The sequence below is a fragment of the Balaenoptera ricei genome, chromosome 18, assembly GCF_028023285.1.
Source record: "Balaenoptera ricei isolate mBalRic1 chromosome 18, mBalRic1.hap2, whole genome shotgun sequence".
In the NCBI taxonomy this organism is placed as follows: Eukaryota; Metazoa; Chordata; class Mammalia; order Artiodactyla; family Balaenopteridae; genus Balaenoptera; species Balaenoptera ricei.
In genome coordinates this window covers 11260328-11279091 of record NC_082656.1, presented here as the reverse complement: position 1 = coordinate 11279091, position 18764 = coordinate 11260328, and the positions used below count along the sequence as shown (strand labels likewise).

At 38.6% G+C, this 18764-nt stretch overlaps 1 protein-coding gene across 10 annotated transcripts in view; it reads left to right on the top strand.

Annotated features, from left to right (window-relative positions):
- LOC132352370 (uncharacterized) overlaps positions 1–18764 on the top strand; it is a 515897-nt gene that overhangs the window by 101369 nt on the left and 395764 nt on the right. For 9 of the 10 annotated variants that reach the window (XR_009498696.1, XR_009498692.1, XR_009498698.1 and 6 more), the window contains one exon: positions 5217–5277. Coding sequence is in view for 2 of the 10 variants with exons in the window: in XM_059902822.1 (XP_059758805.1) it covers positions 5217–5277 (61 nt within the window). In the remaining 8 variants the exon portion in view is untranslated. The remainder of the gene's footprint in view (positions 1–5216; positions 5278–18764) is intronic. The other variant, XM_059902824.1, reaches the window with a different exon arrangement.

The following is an 18764-nucleotide window of genomic DNA, read 5'->3' as shown; positions in this document are numbered from 1 at the left end:
TACAAGGTTCACACTTTTCACTAAGTAGTCAGTACTCATTCTATGGTTTTCATTGGCTAAGAGTTCTATATGCTATACCTACATTTATGAGAAGAATGTACCTTACAAATTCTGAATTCAGATTTCAACTGTGTCGTAGACCGTATGTACGAAGTTATTTTTCTCTTTGTATTTTGATTTATTCCTCTATATAGTGAGTAAAACTAAAATTTGTCTCTCACATGATAGCAGGTGCTTTGATAATAAGAAACATGAGATAAATGTTAAATATTTGCATTGAGCTATAAAAGTGAAAGAAGATGTGATTTACTGTTGTTTGCATGCTAAAAAAAAAGTTTGCATTTCTCCTGTGTGAAGCAGAACTAATATACTAAAAGGAGTTAGGTGGGATTAAAAGCAATAGATACACAGCTAGGCATTCCCTAAGGAGGTGGCTATTTGCAGTTTATTGTGCATAGAAAATCATCATGTGATCTACTGAGCTACTTTTATGTATTTTCTCCACACAGTCCTTGATTGTGAGGTTGAGAGACCACACCATTGTTGCCTTTTGCGTGTCACTAGTAAAAGTAGCCAGAATTTAACTGCAGAGGATCCTCTGAGTGTAGTTGGTAATAGATCCATGTTGAAATGAGACTGATGAAGTCCATTATACCAGCATACCTAAAATAATTATTCCACTGTTAAGACCACATTTTGGAAGAACTAGCCTTGTATATACCAAAGAGACAAATAGTTGGGGGCTCTCCTATTTCATTTGTATTCATTGCAAAAATCTGGCCATCATTATAAAGCATTCCCTTAGTCCAAAGAAAAGAGATGTTATCACTGCCTCTGTTCCATCCTATTTATAAGCACATCATCCTGGATTGCATCTCTATTCTCCTTCATACAACCTATAGCCTTCCTGGTACTCTTTACTTAAGGAGAATACTGTATCCACTTATGAGATTTAGAAAGTGCTGAATGTAATTATTGTACAGACCTGCTTTGTGTCTTTATTCTGGTAAGTGTTGGTGACTAAAGGGCAGGGGTGGGCACTCTACCACAACTAGTACTTAGTAGGCACTTAAAAAACAGTGATGATGGAAGCTAAATTGTGCTGATTGCAAAGATGCCATGAGAAAGAAATTTCTAGAGGGGACTCTTGACTTTAAGATTATCTTTTTTGTTTATTTTTGTTTCAGAATAATTAAAATGGCTACACTTGTCAGCAACAGAATCCTGTTAGCCACAACCTTTTTCACATGAAGGAGAGAAAATGCATTTGCTTTGCCTGTATAAATTGAGAACTGTGAGCTTGCCAGAGGACAAGACTGGAATTCCCCTGAAGCAATAAATATTGCTGTGGATTAAAGGAAGAAACATTGCTTTTCTGAAAGTTCACCCTTTATAAATAGGAAGCAGATGCAGTAGATGCATCTGATGATTCTGCAGTAGATGCAGAAGAGTGAGATATCACTCTCTCTAAGGTGGGGAACTTGGTTGGAGGCTCTACAACCTCAGAATCCAGAGATTAAGGCAGAAATGGGGTCAACGTGGTCAGAGAACTTTTCTTTAACAAGAGATACAGTAGTCCAGTAGTCAGAGGCTCTGCTCTGTTTGCGTGATAAACATGTAAAAAGAATATATAAATTCCCAATAGAAGGCATATTGTCTCCTATGGGTTACAGAAGAGAACTAACTCATTGCCAGTTCACCTTTGTTCAGACACTTCAGTGCATTCCCAGGCTCTGACAAGGAGTGCTTTAAAATGACTGTGAACTGAAAGAACTTTCTGGTAACCAACATGCAAATGAGTACCCCAAACATTCCTCCCGGTGCAGAATTCACTGTGGGTTGCCTGCAGTGCTTATTTGCCTGTCAATTCCTGGGGTCCTCCTTCTCACTGTTATTTCACTTGCTAGCTAGGTTTTAGTTCAATGAGTGAATTGGTGACTTTGAAGGGCATTGTCATAGCATTGGTGTCTCCTCATTACCTTTCAGTAATTCGCCCTATTACCTTTTTACTCTATGGTAGGTGTACTTCCTGATAAGCACCAAAGCCTTTCAGGAGTCTTGGGAAAACTGTTCTACTGTTCTAGTGTTTCCTCCTCTTTAGTTTACTATCCATCAAATTTTCAAAGTGCATGCTTTGGGGGAGGAAAAAAACTTTCCTCTACCCTTCTAGGTTCTTCTGGCTGGTCTAAGAATTAAATTGAAATGAGAGAGATAACAGGAGAAAATCAAATTTAATTATGTATGTACAGAGGCTCCATAAGAATATGAGCCCAAAGACAAGTCAGGCAATTGAAGCTTATATGCCATCGGAGAGAAGGAGAAGCAGGTATGGGTTTGGGACTTCAAAGGGTAGGGAGGCAATTTACAGGAAGATGATGTCGATTGCAAAAAAAGCATGCACAATGTAAGAGTTGTGAGTTAAGTTTTATTTGGGGCAAAATGAGGACAATAGCCAGGGAGACAGCCTCTCAGATGGCTCTGAGGAACTGCTCCAAAGAGGTATAGGAGGAGGTCTGTATATATGTGATTTTAGAGAAGGGAGTATACATGTAATCAAGCACACATTTTGGCAGAAGGTTGCTGCTAGTCACCAGGAGCAGAGGTCTCCATTAATGATTTTAGTGCTTTTCTAGATATGAGAAGATGCAAGATACCGGACTCATAAATCTCCTGAAAAGATCTATCTGAAGGCTAGCAGAATGTCAGCTTTTCCCAGAGCACAGCGTCCCTCATTCTGATCTCCTCCCTGAACACCTTTCAGGGTGTGTTGAAGGTCAGCGGCTGCAGTGGCTAGTGACTCCATTCTTGTAGAACCCGATGACAAGTGACACTTTTTAGCTGGCAATGAAAAAAAGCAAAGGTTTGGCAAACAGATGTTTTCCGGGCCACACAGAGACAATGGAGCGCATATAACACTTTGATCAGACTACTGAGTTTCCCCTAGTCTACCACACCTAGTTCATATTATACTTTAGTAATCTATGGTGATAGGTCTTCTTGGAACAGGCCTTTTATTTAAATTCTTTTAGGCAGTTAAGGGGAGGAGACCCTTTTGTTTCTTAAAAACAACCAGCCCCAAATAACCATCAAGCCAAAGAGACATATTTTGTCATGGTAAGTTTTGTTCCCCAAACAATGCATAGCTCTGGATTATTTCAAATGGTTGTGAAACATACTTCTTGCTATATTGCCAATGATTGAGTAGTCCTCAGTTATATCATTAAAAATGAGGGACTAATTGAAGATTGCTCCTGGTCCTAGTAGTGTTTGTTATTTATACTTATTATTCTTCTAGAAAAGATTTGAAAAACTGTTGATTCATGTATGAGTAATTAAGTATATCAACTGTCCTTACTTGAAGTGGTCTCTGGCATGTTTTCATTATACCTTTTATAATTGTTTCAACTAAATGTTTGTTTCACACCCCGTGATATTGTTATATAAAAGAGGTATATATTTGATTTTGTCCTTGGTTCCTGGCACAGAGCTTCTAAAACCCTTATAATTACCTGAGTGATAAGGCTGAGAAGAGCATGTTTTGTTATTCACAATAAGCCCCTTTCAACCACACCTGAGTTTATGCTAATAAGGTGACTCTTGGAGGATGGGGGCCTGTAATGAGATGGTTGGATCTTTTAGCCCCACCTTCCAACCTCCTAGAAGAAGATAAGGACTTTTGGAAATTGACTTAATCACCAGTGGTCAGTGGCTTGATCAATCATGCCTATGCAGGAAAGGAAGCTTCCATAAAAACTCTTAACCACAGGGTTTATAGAGACTTCAGGTTGGTGAAAGCAACCATGTGTCAGGAAGGTGATGCACCCAAACTCTGTGGGACAGAAGCTCCTCTTGGATGTCTAGTTAGGTATCTCTATACAGCTCTTCATCTGTATCGTTTACAATATCCTTAATAATAAACAGGGAAACATAAGCAAGTGTTTTCCTGAGTTCTGTGAGCAGTTGTGGATAATTAGCAAACTTGAGGAGGAGGCTGTAGGAATCTATGATTTACAGCCAGTTGGTTAGTAGTACAGGTGACAATCTGGATTTGGGATTGACGTCTGAAGTGGAGGGTAATCTTGTGGAGCTGAGCCCTTAACCTGTGGGGTCTGCATTAACTCTAGATAGTTAGTGTCATAATTGAGTTGTAGGATACCCCCATGGTATCCAGAGAGTTGGGAAATTGCTTAATGTGAGAGAAAAACTCACATATTTGATGTCAAAGGTGTTGTGAGTAGAGAAAACCAAAAATTTCCTTTACACCCTATCGGCTATTGGGGGGACATCATTATCTAACAAATATTTAATTATATACTCTATATATTCTTTTGGTACTTCTTTCTAAAAAAAAATAGGGTCAGAATTGTTTCTGGGAACTGAGAACTGCCCATCCACTGATAAAGGCTTATAAAGGATAATACATCTGGGTCTTACTTTTTCTCTTTGAACTGAAAGTGACCTTTGAGGCCATCAAGACTCTTTACTTGGCAACTTCACATGTTAAAAAAAAAAAATTAATGTATTCATCACAAGAACCTTATTGTAACTTTATATACATAGCTATAGTTTGGCATTTTCTTTGGCATATGAGTGTAGGGGCAGAGCAAGGGTGAGAGCATCACAATTTCTTCAGCCTACACTTCCTGGAAATTGTTCCATGTTGGGGGGAGTGCTGTTTTTTGAGTTGAAAGTGATTTATAAATATAAAAATGTAGTATCTAGCTACTTAAAAATTTAGTACATTGCAAGTTGAATCAATGAAATAATCATCCTGAAATAACTCACCCAAACATAACACTCGTTAAGTTAAAAACAAACCAATCAACTTTTAAGTGAACTAGAAATCACTCTAGGTAAATGTTTATCTGACTCTGGCATGGAGAAGGCTTTTCAAAGTATGACTATGAAGAAAATTGATAGGACTGGCTACATTAAAAATGTTCTCAATATGTGATTCCAAATTCTTGAGGGCTTAGTCAGGGAGAATAAGATATAATTTACAAGTGTTTTATTTTATTTATTTAAAGGCAGAGTCTACTCAATTGTTATGAGTCATCACTTAAGTCATCACTTAAGAAGAAAGCAAAATTGCTCTTGTATATACAAAAATAGGAAATTAAAACAGCAACAATATTCCAGCAAAAAATCACAGTTATCTCTCATCAGTTCATTCAGTCCTGGGTCATTAGTTCTTGTTCTGTTTTATCTTTGGTTAGCAGACTTCTGACTCCAGCTGCTTCTGGACTACAGTTCTGGGAATCCTGACTCATCACACTGGTAGGTTCTCAAAGTTGTTTCTTTTTTTTAAACTATAGTTGACTTACAGTATTATATTTGTTTCACTTATACAACATAGTGATTTGATATTTTTATAGATTATGCACCATACAAAGTTATTACATTATTGACTATATTCCCTATGCCATATATTACATCCCTATGACTTATTCCATTTTATAGCTGGTAGTTCATACATTTTAATCCCTTTCACCTATTTTGCCCAACCCCCTCCCCTCTGGCAACCACTAGTTTGTTCTCTGTATCTATGAGTCTGTTTCTGTTTTGATATATTTATTCGTTTTATATTTTAGATCCCACATATAAGTGTCAAACAGTACTTGTCTTCCTCTGTCTGAATTATTTCACTTAGCATAATATGCTCTAAGTCCACCCATGTTCTAGCAAGTGGCAAGATTTCATTCTTTTTTATAGCTGAGTAATATTCCATTGTGTGTGTGTGTGTGTGTGTGTGTGTATATATATATATATATATATATATATATATATATATATATACACACTGCATCTTCTTTATCCACTTATCTGTTGATGGTCACTTAGGTTGCTTCCATATCTTGACTATTGTAAATAATGCTGCAATGAACATAGGGGTGCATATATCTTTTCAAATTAGTGTTTTTGTTTTCTTCAGATAAATACCCAAGAGTGGAATTTCTGTGTTATATTGTAGTTCTGTTTTTAATTTTTTTAGGAACCTCCATACTGTTTTCCATAGTGGCTGTACCAATTTACATTCCCCTCAAGAGTGCACAAGGGTTCCATTTTCTCTACATCTTTGCTAATACTTGTTATTTCTTGTCTTTTTAATGATAGCCATTCTGACAGGTGTGAGGTGATATCTCATTGTGGTTTTGACTAGTATTTCCCTGATGATTAGTGATCAAAGTTGTTCAAGTGGTGCTATCAGAAGCCTGTTCCCTGAAGTACCTGGTATAATCCTTTTCACAGGCTCTGAGATGCTCCTACTTCTTTGAAGATGAAGCACTCTGGCCTGTAGCTTATTGCAGGTGCTTTCAGGGAAGCATAAGTGTAAAACAGAAAATTCTCTGTAGAAGACAAGAGACTTAAAATTGCTGTGGTTAACCTATTACTGGTAAGTTTCAAGGTGAAAGATCTGATGAGAGTCCACTTTAAAAATAATGAAACTGACAAAAAAATTTGGTTGTTTCTGTGGCCTGCAGAACAAGATCATAAATTCAGTCAAAAACTACTTTAGACAAAATATCTATAAACCTAATAGACCTATTTTCAAAGAAAACAGTGAACATGACAATCTAATTTATAAAATGAATAAATGATTATGTTTATTGAAATGATTATATTTCAGAGAAAAATCTTGTGATATATAATAATCCTGATACAATATACCAAGAATAAAGTAAGAATGTACCTAGAATATATCAAGAATATCAAGTAAAGAGATTTAGTGAGCTGAAGTAGGTCCTAAACATCTGTATGTGAATATAACACCATAGGTGAATAATGCAAATCTCCAATTGAAAACCACTGGCTTAGAAGATGCCAGATTCAAATTAAAGAAATTGTGCCTAAGTTAACATTTTAAAAATAACTGAAACTATGACTATTCACACTGTCATAGTTATTATTGTCTAATAACAGGCAAAGCAGCACCAGGATTCTAATAAATAAAGACATGTCACAGATAGCAGGGGCATTGGCAATTCTTTAGGAACTCCCCATACAGCACACAATTAGTGAAATAGTCATATTCATTACCTTTTACCCATGCAAATTTAACCTTCTATGGTTTCAGTTTTTCACCATTGAGAACGATGATTTTGGCTGTGGGTTTGTCATATAAGGCCTTTATTATGTTGAGGTAAGTTCCCTCGATGCCTACTTTTGGAGAGTTTTTATCATAAATGGATGTTGAATTTTGTTGAAAGCTTTTTCTGCATCTGTTGAGATGATCATATGGTTTTTATCCTTCAATTTGTTAATATGGTGTATCATTGATTGATTTGCATATATTGAAGAATCCTTGCATTCCTGGGATAAACCCCACTTGATCACAGTGTATGATCCTTTTAGTGTGCTGTTGGATTCTGTTTGCTAGTATTTTGTTGAGGATTTTTGCATCTATGTTCATCAGTGATATTGATCTGTAATTTTCTTCTTTTGTAGTGTCTTTGTCTGGTTTTGTTATCAGGGTGATGGTGGCCTTGTAGAATGAGTTTGGGAGTGTTCCTCCCTCTGCTATATTTTGGAAGAGTTTGAGAAGGATAGGTGTTAACCATTCTCTAGATGTTTGATAGAATTCGCCTGTGAAGCCATCTGGTCCTGGGCTTTTGTTTCTTGGAAGGTTTTTTATCACAGTCTCAATTTCAGTGCTTGTGATTGGTCTGTTCATATTTTCTATTTCTTCCTGGTTCAGTCTCGGAAGGTTGTGCTTTTCTAAGAATTTGTCCATTTCTTCCAGGTTGTCCATTTTATTGGCATATAGTTGCTTGTAGTAATCTCTCATGATCCTTTGTATTTCTGCAGTGTCAGTTGTTACTTCTCCTTTTTCATTTCTAATTCTATTGATTTGACTCTTCTCCCTTTTTTTTTTTTGATGATTCTAGCTAAAGGTTTCTCAATTTTGTTTATCTTCTGAAAGAACCAGCTTTTAGTTTTATTGATCTTTGCTATCGTTTCCTTCTTTTTCATTTATTTCTGATCTGATGTTTATGATTTCTTTCCTTCTGCTAACTTTGGGGGATTTTTTTGTTCTTCTTTTTCTAATTGCTTTAGGTGTGAGGTTAGGTTGTTTATTTGAGATGTGTCTTGTTTCTTGAGGTAGGATTGTATTGCTATAAACGTCCCTCTTAGGACTGCTTTTGCTGCATCACATAGGTTTTGGGTCGTAGTGTTTTCATTGTCATTTGTTTCTAGGTATTTTTTTGATTTCCTCTTTGATTTCTTCAGTGATCTCTTGTTTATTAAGTAGTGTATCGTTTAGGCTCCATGTGTTTGTATTTTTTACAGATTTTTTCCTGTAATTGATATCTAGTCTCATAGCATTGTGGTTGGAAAAGATACTTGATATGATTTCAGTTTTCTTAAATTACGAAGGCTTGATTTGTGACCCAGGATATGATCTATCCTGGAGAATGTTCCATGAGCACTTGAGAAGAAAGTGTATTCTGTTGTTTTTGGATGTAATGTCCTATAAATATCAATTAAGTCCATCTTGTTTAATGTATCATTTAAAGCTTGTGTTTCCTTATTTATTTTCATTTTGGATGATCTGTCCATTGTTGAAAGTAGGGTGTTAAAGTCCCCTACCTTATTGTGTTACTGTTGATTTCCCCTTTTATGGCTGTTAGCATTTGCCTTAGGTATTGAGGTGCTCCTATGTTGGGTACATAAATATTTACAATTTTTATATCTTCTTGGATTGATCCCTTGATCATTATGTAGTGTCCTTCTTTGTCTCTTGTAATAATCTTTGTTTTAAAGTCTATTTTGTCTGATATGAGAATTGTTACTCCAGCTTTCTTTTGATTTCCATTTGCATGGAATATCTTTTTCCATCCCCTCACTTTCAGTCTGTATGTGTCCCTAGGTCTGAAGTGGGTCTCTTGTAGACAGCATATATACAGGTCTTGTTTTTGTATCCATTCAGCTGGTCTGTGTCTTTTGGTTAGGGCATTTAATCCATTTTAATTTAAGGTAATTATCGATATGTATGTTCCTGTTAGCATTTTCTTAATCTTTTGGGTTTGTTATTGTAGGTCTTTTCCTTCTCTTGTGTTTCCTGCCTAGAGAAGTTCCTTTAGCATTTGTTGTAAAGCTGGTTTGGTGGTGCTGAATTCTCTTAGCTTTTGCTTGTCTGTAAAGGTTTTAATTTCCCTGTCAAATCTGAACAAGATCCTTGCTGGGTAGAGTAACCTTGGTTGTAGGTTTTTCCCTTTCACTTTAAATATGTCCTGCCACTCCCTTCTGGCTTGCAGTTTCTGCTGAAAGATCAGCTGTCCACCTTATGGGGATTCCGTTGTATGTTATTTGTTGCTTTTCCCTTGCTGCTTTTAACATTTTTTCTTTGTATTTAATTTTTGATAGTTTGATTAATATGCGTTTTGGCATGTTTCTCCTTGGATTTATCCTTTATGGGACTCTCTGTGCTTCCTGGACTTGATTGACTATTTCCTTTCCCCTATTAGGGAAGTTTTCAACTATAATCTCTTCAAATATTTTCTCAGATCCTTTCTTTTTCTCTTCTTCTTCTGGGACCCCTATAATTCGAATGTAGGTGCATTTAGTGTTGTCTCAGAGGTCTCTGAGACTGTCCTCAATGCTTTTCATTCTTTTTTCTTTATTCTGCTCTGCGGTAGTTATTTCCACTATTTTATCTTCCAGGTCACTTATCTGTTCTTCTGCCTCAGTTATTCTGCTTTGATTCCTTCTAGAGAATTTTTAATTTCATATATTGTGTTGATCATCATTTTTTGTTTGCTCTTTAGTTCTTCTAGGTCCTTGTTAAACATTTCTTGTAGTTTCTCCATTCTATTTCCAAGATTTTGGATTATCTTTACTATCATTACTCTGAACTCTCTTTCAGGTACACTGCCTATTTCCTCTTCATTTGTTTGGTCTGGTGGGTTTTTACTTTGCTCCTTCATCTGCTGTGTACTTCTCTGTCTTCTCACTTTGCTTAGCTTACTGTGCTTGGGGTCTCCTTTTCACAGACTGCAGTTTCATAGTTCCTGTTGTTTTTGGTGTCTGCCCCCAGTGGGTAAGGTCGTTCAGTGGGTTGTGTAGGCTTCCTGGTGGAGTGGACTGGTGCCTGTGTTCTGGTGAATGAGACTGGATCTTGTCTTTCTGGTGGGTAGGACCATGTCCAGTGGTGTGTTTTGGGGTCTGTGAACTTATTATGATTTTAGGCAGCCTCTCTGCTAATGGGTGGGGTTGTGTTCCTGTCTTGCTAGTTGTTTGGCATGGGGTGTTCAGCACTGGAGCTTGCTGGTCATTGAGTGGAGCTGGGTCTTAGCGTTGAGATGGAGATCTCTGGGAGAGCTCTCGCTGATTGATATTATATGGGGCTGGGAGGTCTCTGGTGGTCCAATGTCCTTAACTCGGCTCTCCCACCTCAGAGGCTCAGGCCTGACGCCCGGCCAGAGCACCAATACCCTGTCAGCCACACTGCTCTGAAGAAAAGGGAGAAAAAGAAGAAAGAAAAATAAAATAAAATAAAGTTATTAAAGTAAAAAATTAAAAAAAATTATTAAAATAAAAAATAAAGTAATAAAGAAAAAAAGAAGAGAGCACCCAAACCAATAAACACATCCACCAATGATACCAAGCACTAAAAACTATACTAAGATAAACATAAAAATTAGAAACTAGTCTGTCACAGACAGCAAACCCCAAGTCTACAGTTGCTCCCAAAGTCCACAGCCTCTATTTTGGGATGATGCGTTGTCTATTCAGGTATTCCACAGATGCAGGTACATCAGGTTGATTGTGGAGATTTAATCCACTGCTCCTGAGGCTCCATGGAGAAATTTCCCTTTCTCTTCTTTGTTCTCACAGCTCCTGGGGTTCAGCTTTGCATTTGCCCTGCCTCTGCATGTAGATTACCCTCTGGCATCTGTTCTTTGCCCAGGCAGGAGGGGGTTAAAGGAGCAGCTGATTAGGGGGCTCTGGCTCACTCAGGCCAGGGGGAGGGAGGGGTACGGAATGTGGGGCGAGCTTACCGCGGCAGAGGCCAGAATGATGTTGCAACAGCCTGAGGCACACTGTGTGTTTTCCTGGGGAAGTTGTCCCTGGATCACGGGACCCTGACAGTGGCGGGCTGCACAGGCTCCCAGGAGGGGAGGTGTGGATAGTGACCTGTGCTTGCACACAGGCTTCTTGGTGGCTGCAGCAGCAGCCTTAGTGTTTCACGCCCGTCTCTGGTGTCCCCGCAGATAGCCACAGCTCACGCCTGTCTCTGGAGCTCGCTTAGGCGGTGCTCTGCATCCCCTCTCCTCACGCACCGTGAAACAATGGTCTCTTGCGTCTTAGGCAGGTCCAGGCTTTTTCCTGGACTCCCTCCCAGCTAGCTGTGGCACACTAGACCCCTTCAGGCTGTGTTCACACAGCCAACCCCAGTCCTCTCCCTAGGATCTGACCTCTGAAGTCCGAGGCTCAGCTCCCAGCCCCCACCTGCCCCGGTGGGTGAACAGACAAGCCTCTCAGGCTGGTGAGTGCTGGTTGGCACTGATCCTCTGTGCGGGAATCTCTCTGCTTTGCTCTCTGCACCCCTGTGGCTGCGCTCTTCTCCATGGCTCGGAAGCTTCCCCCCTACCCACTCCCCATCTCCGCCAGTGAAGGGGCTTCCTAGTGTGTGGAAACTTTTCCTCCTTCACAGCTCCCTCCCAGAGATGCAGGTCCCATCTCTATTCTTTTGTCTCTGTTTTTTCTTTTTTCTTTTTCCCTACCCAGGTACATGGGGATTTTCTTGTCTTTTGGGAAGTCTGAGGTCTTCTGCCAGCATTCAGTAGGTGTTCTGTAGGAGCTGTTCCATATGTAGATGTATTTTTGATGTATTTGTGGGGAGGAAGGTGATCTCCACGTCTTACTCCTCTGCCATCTTGAAGGTCCTCTGTCAAGAATAAACTTTGATAACTAACTGTTTACCAAGATGTAGCCAATAATCCAAGAAAAATTTTGTCATTTTAACAGAGGGAAAACTAAATTCTAGTTTTACATCGGTATAATATTTGATACTAAAGTTCTTTGTGAAAATCTTACAAATAAAACCATCAAACCATAGCTAGCTCTGACCAGGGTGAATAAAGTTCCTTTTTATTGAACCTCTATAACTTCCTATTTCCTACATATTCTTTATAGTACAGGTTTTTGAAATGGAGAAAAATGAACACATTCATTAAAACACCCCACATATATAGATTCTCCGTACCCTCAAAAAATGAGATAAAAAGAATATAAACTTATAATTATGCTTAGTAATTAATGCTTCAGTATCCCATCTTATTTAGAAATGATCTGGGGCTTCCCTGGTGGCGCAGTGGATGAGAGTCTGCCTGCCGACGCAGGGGACACGGGTTCAAGCCCTGGTCTGGGAGGATCCCACATGCCGCGGAGCAACTGGGCCCGTGAGCCACAGCTACTGAGCCTGCGCGTCTGGAGCCTGTGCTCCGCAGCGAGAGAGGCCGCGACAGTGAGAGGCCCGCGCACCGCGATGAAGAGTGGCCCCCACTTGCCGCAACTAGAGGAAACCCTCGCACAGAAACGAAGACCCAACACAGCCATAAATAAATAAATAAATAAAAATAAATTAGGTCATTTGTAAAAAAAAAAACTTCTAAAAAAAAAAAAAAAAAAAAAAAAAAAGAAATGATCTGGTATTTAATGAATATCCATTAATTTACTCAATTTAGTATCAGTCCAAGATTTTAAATGATCTAAAAATCTTGGAAACTATCATTAAGCTGACATATTATAAGATATAATTAATATTGAAATAAAGTTTTTAGAATAATGATTTAATTTAGTTAAACACAAGTTTTCATTATTCATAATCTTAAACATTTAGTAGAAGTAATGTTAGCTTTTTCCATAAGTAAACCTATATAAATTTAGGAAGAACATACCAAAGTAAAATAAAAATGTAATCTTGTATGATACTTAATGCTGGTATCGCAGAGAAGATTTAACTGTTTTTACTAAACCAACAATATTAAATTAGTCTCATTTGCAAAAATTTATCTAAATTATATGAACTTTAATTCTTAAAATACTTGAGTTAGTTTCATTAAGAATATCCTTTTTGGGCTTCCCTGGTGGCGCAGTGGTTGAGAATCTGCCTTTAAAATAAAATTTAAGAATATCCTTTTTAAAAAAAATTTATTTATTTATTTATTTATTTTTGGCGTGTTGGGTCTTCGTTTCTGTGCCAGGGCTTTCTCTAGTTGTGGCAAGCGGGGCCCACTCTTCATCGCGGTGCGCGGGCCTCTCACTATTGCGGCCTCTCTTGTTGTGGAGCACAGGCTCCAGACGCGCAGGCTCAGTAGTTGTGGCTCACGGGCCTAGTTGCTCCACGGCATGTGGGATCTTCCCAGACCAGGGCTCGAACCCGTGTCCCCTGCATTAGCAGGCAGATTCTCAACCACTGCGCCACCAGGGAAGCCAAAGAATATCTTTTTTTAGCACACTGAAATTATTAGTTCAGTTCCCTTAATTTCTGGGAATTTTAGGAATATTCAACTCATGTAAGTACTATTTATCTCTATAAGCCAATCAGAATAGAGCTCCTTTAATTGAAGAGACTTTATAATCTAATTTATGAATATTACACACTCACTCAAGAAGTAAAGGTTCTTCTAAATTATAGACATACAAAGATTCAGAAAAGATATATAAACATATTTATATGTTTGAAAAAGAGCTTATTATTGAATTGTTATTATTTGAATTTTAAAATTTCAGCCATGGGTCAAACATGCAGAAATACAAAACTCACAAGTCCAGATACTCACTTCTCAATGGCCATGACATTCTTAACTGATTTGAGCTCAAAATAGACAAATAGCCAAACGAATGTCTTGAACACATCTCTTCTTACAATTCAGATTAGCAAAGTGAAGCCCTTGAAATTACAAAAGCACTGTAGCTAAGAATTGTTTTTATAGTTTTAAAATGTTGTAAAAAGAAATTGGTGATTATGTGACACAGACTTTATGTGGCCCACAAATTTTAAAATATTACTATCTGGCCTTTAACAGAAAATGTTTACCCACCCCTGCAATTCAGTCAGAGGCCTCCAAATGGTCTCAGGAGAATTTGGATTCTTCTCTTAAGAAGGCACAAGAACGATATTCAATTTTTGAATTCTAAAGCAATACCTGAAGCCCATATCAGAAACAGTAGTTTCTAAAATCAAGGCTTTTCCTTCTCAAGAGCTTAGTTTGTTCGAGAGTGAAAAAAAATGCTTCTTAAAAATCAAGAGAGATGTTGGTATCATAACAATTTATTAGAAAAAGAAGAGATGAGACTCATTCTACCCTGGCCCAGGGAGATCAATAGAATGTTGGCTTGTGCTTGGGTGGGGTGTGCGGCCTGTCCTTAGAGGAGGTCAGTGGGCCTAAAAGGAGGAGGACCTAGTGACCTTTACTCTCAGGAAGATGGGCTAGCACCTGCAGGCCACCTGCATTTGGAATAATCACTTCACAGTGTCTGAGCTGAGGGGTCAGGTGCACTGTCTCTCGCTTGGGTGTGAGGGTCTCCTTCCACAGATGGCTATAATTGCCTGTGGATCACTTAGCAGAAGGTACACCCCAAGACTTTGTGGAGCCCCATTCAAACTGCCTTAAGTGGACACCTGCCCCCCCTTTAATGGCCCAAAACGTAGAGGTTAGAAATGGGGGTGGGGGGACTGGGTTTAATCCCAGAAAAACGATGATAGTGCAGAAGACAAAATGCGTGTGTATATTCAGTAGGTCTGCACAATAGTAAAACTTAATCCCATTATATCTGTGGTAAAAGGAGAATAATAACCTCATAGGGTTGTTATAGAGATTAAATGAAATAATAAATGTAAAACGCTTAGCACAGAGCCTGGCACATAATCAGTGCTCAAAAAATGATAGCCAGTAATATTATCTAAAAATGACTTTTTAAATTAAATTAGCGCCATAGAAAGCAACATGTCTGGGAAATGGCACTTTACATACAGGGAAGCCTTCGTTGAGTTTCATTCAACTCAGGCACTCAGCCAACATATAGTACGTGCAAAGCACTAGGCTCTGTGGAGGAGACCATGGTGATATAGACAGTCTCTGTGCTGTATGAAGTAGGGTCAAAATATTTTTTAAAATATGTTTATATAAGACAGTATGAATAAGTGCAATGATATAATTACTTAAGTGAATTAATATTAAGAAGTCAATCTCCCCAGCACTTTCTTTTCTATCTAGCTAGATTCCATTTTCCTTCTAATGTGTTTTTCTTAAAATTCAAAAATATGTTTACTAATGAGAATATTAACCTATTTTGTATCTTTATTGGTCATATTGAGTGATCCTATATGGCCTTAACTACATCAGCCTTGTAAGTAAGGATTGTCACGGGACTGGACTCTCCTCAAAAGTGTATAGATTGTACTGCATAGAGGACCTGTTGGAGTTAAATACCTACTTTTTCCTAACTTTGTCACAGTTAATTGTTTCTGAGCCTGAATTATGAGAAGTCATGCTTTGGGTTCTGGGAGAGTATGATTGCAGAGCTGATGCTCATAGGAATTTACAGTTTGACTTGTTCTATCGTCACTATGCTCAACTCCAGAAACAAAAATTATACTTCAGTGGAAAACTAAGTATTGTCCATCTTCCCAGTTGTCTTCCTCTAGCCCTACAACAAATTCTAGATCGTCGTCTTTGAGCTATTTTGCAGGGTTTGTAAACTGTAGGTAATTGACAGATATGCAAACTCTGTCTTGTCCAGTAGACTTCCCTGCCCCTTGAGGGAAACCAGTTTTGCCCCCATTTACAATTTGATTCCTTTACTCCCTTAAGTTTGTGCTTTTTCCTTTGAACTGGTTTTAACATTTGCCTATGTTAAAGAAAAAAAAATTATTCTGACACGTTAAAATAGTAAGGAAGACTCTATTCAGGACTATTGTGATAGGTGTCAAGACTATTGCAATAGGGGAGAGATACTGAGCTCAACTCCAAATACAGCAAAGACAGCTGGGGATTTATAGCCAACTAGCTGACTGAGTGGGTGAGCAGATGAAAAATTAATAAGCAGGGACATCAAGGGTAGAGAGATTCTTGCTAAACTGACTTAACAGGATTCTTCTTGAAGGCAGGCCAGGGTTATCAGATATCAAGGATGGAGATTCTCTCTAAATGGACATAACAAGATTCTTGCTAAAATTGGGCTGTGCCATCCTATCAAGGACTGGGGCCAGAGGTTGAGACCTAGTTGAGAATAGGGCTCAGATGTCATGGAGAGAGACTCTCACATAATGAGTAAAATTAAAATTTTAAACGTATGCATTTTCATTTATTTATGAGAGACATGGTTCTACTTTTTCTGAAACTTATCTTTTAACACAGACAAAGCATTTCTTGTAGTATTTACCAAGCACATCTAGGACTTATATTAACTGAATTATTTTTAAAGAAGCTCTGAATTCTCAACAGTATGGGAAAAGAAGTATGCCAGTTTTTATTAGAAAACAGTAAAATATTAAAGGAATCTACCTTATAAACAATAGAGCAACAAATACACCACATTATTTTTCCTATAGAGAGCCACCAAATTTAACAAAATTAGTTTTAATTAGAAGAAGAAAATAAAAGGGGAAGACACTACATGTAACTTGTATATAAAAGACATTCACATAAGATGAACATTTCAGGAAATAGAAGGTCTTAAATGCTGATTATGCCAGTTCCATTTAGTAAGAAAATAGTTACCATGGGAACAGTGAGTGTATATGGTATTTCACTTTCACATTAAGACAGCTTCTAAAAGGAAAGCATTTAGTGAACACTTGTTCTTGACATCGTTTGTAAGTGGCAGTGGCTCATAAAGAATGTGACATTTTAATTTAGATTCATTATATTAGTACATCTGTATGATTTTCTCATTTCATGATAAAATAATTTGAATAAACCTGACCTATTTTAGGGATTTTTATAACCTATATGCATTACGTATTTTTACTTCCAAACTAGGGCCATAGCACCCTTTTGATTATAGGTTTTTCTTTAGAATATCAGGTTCTTGGGTGGATTTCTACTCCTAGCTTGTGACATTCACATATGGCTAATCAATTTTAAAATGTTTGATGAAGAGGTTGGTCCGAAGTCAGAGGACACCTAGAATATGGGGACCCAGACTAGGAAACTGGGTGTCCTGAAGGTTTCCAAACTCTAGGTTCTTAAGCTCATGGGCTCAGTTACTGATTTCATATCTCCACCCCTGCCTGGGGCTGGCCACATCACCGGTTTTAAGACCTGGCTTGGCTGAAGCTGGCCTCAGCCCTTGTGTCCTCCTGCAGCCTCCCCAGCCTCCTCTTTCCATCTGTCAGCAGCACTCAGGTGCATTGGCTTCTCCAGATCTCTTTTATGTTACGTTCAAAAACAGTTACTCATCTTAGCCAAGGAATGTATTGATTCTGGGTAAGTAAGTAACCATTAATTTCATGATTTTAGCTCTAATGTACCTTTGGGGATAAGGATGGATTGTTTAAAGTGTAGCTTCTCTGACGTTCTGTAAATCTTTAGAAGGCTGTTTTAAATATTTACAAGTATACACCAAGTTGAGAAATCAGTACCATATTAGAAACCAGAAGGATTTTAGCTCTAGCTCTGCTACCAATTAGCTAAGTGACTTGGGTAAATCACGCCTATTACTCTCAGAAAATAAGGTAGCCGGAATACTCCTTTAGCATATTTCTTTCATAAACTTTAAGAAGGCTCTAGACATCGTAATGAAAAAAAGACATTAACAACACAAGCCAAAGACTTCACCATCCAAATTTTTTCTGGTTTGTGATTACTCATTCCATAAAAGCAATTAACATTGTCTTGGGCTTATGAATAGTGTTCGAATTGTTAAAGAATGAAGAGGGAAAAAAACAACTTACTTCCTAAATATGTCTTGAATCTGTCACTTCTAAATCCCTGCTGTCACTGCCCTACTTCAGCCATCACTATTTTTTTTTTTTTCCTGAACTGCTGACTAGCCTCTTATGGGGTCTCTCTGCCCCTACTGCTATGTCCCCCTACACTCATATTCCATGTGACCATCCAAGTGGCAGAACCTGTCTATCCATCTGCCTCCTGCTCCTTAAGCACGTATTTCTAAATACATTTAATATGCTGCTCAACATCTCTCCAACCCCAAATCCTGTTCCTGTGCTCCTCTTTAAGTGCAGACACCAGTACCTATAGAGTTGCCAAGCATGAAAATTCTGTTATCAACCCTTTCAAGTCAGGCCCCAACAAGGGTCCTCCTGCCGGGTGTCACTCGAGCCAACAGAATGAGACCAAGTTCGCTTCAGAAGGAAAGGAAAGTTTTATTCTTTTATCAAAGAAAGGAGAGGTGTGAGCTTAAACGCTGTCCTCGATAGGCTGTGGGCGGGGCTGCTTTACAGGGATCCCGTCAGCGGGCAGGGGGCGGGGTTCTCGCTGGGCGGGCCCAGGTGCGCCGCTCCTGCTCCAGATCGCAGTGCCCGGCGCAGCCTCACTGCGCACAGCCCCGCCGCCATCTTGGGCTGAGGGTCATTCTAGGCTCTTCTGCGCACGGCTCAAGTTGAGGTGCTGGCGCCCCCGTTTCACACTTGGGAACTCCGGTCTGAAGAGGCCACCTGGGAACGCGGCCTCTGCATGCAGCACCCTACGAGCCAGTGAAACTAGACTAAGCACAAAGGACAAGGAAAAAAAAAGGTTAGACTTTATTTTATTACCCAGATTCTATTTTTATTCCCCGGGAATTGTTAATGG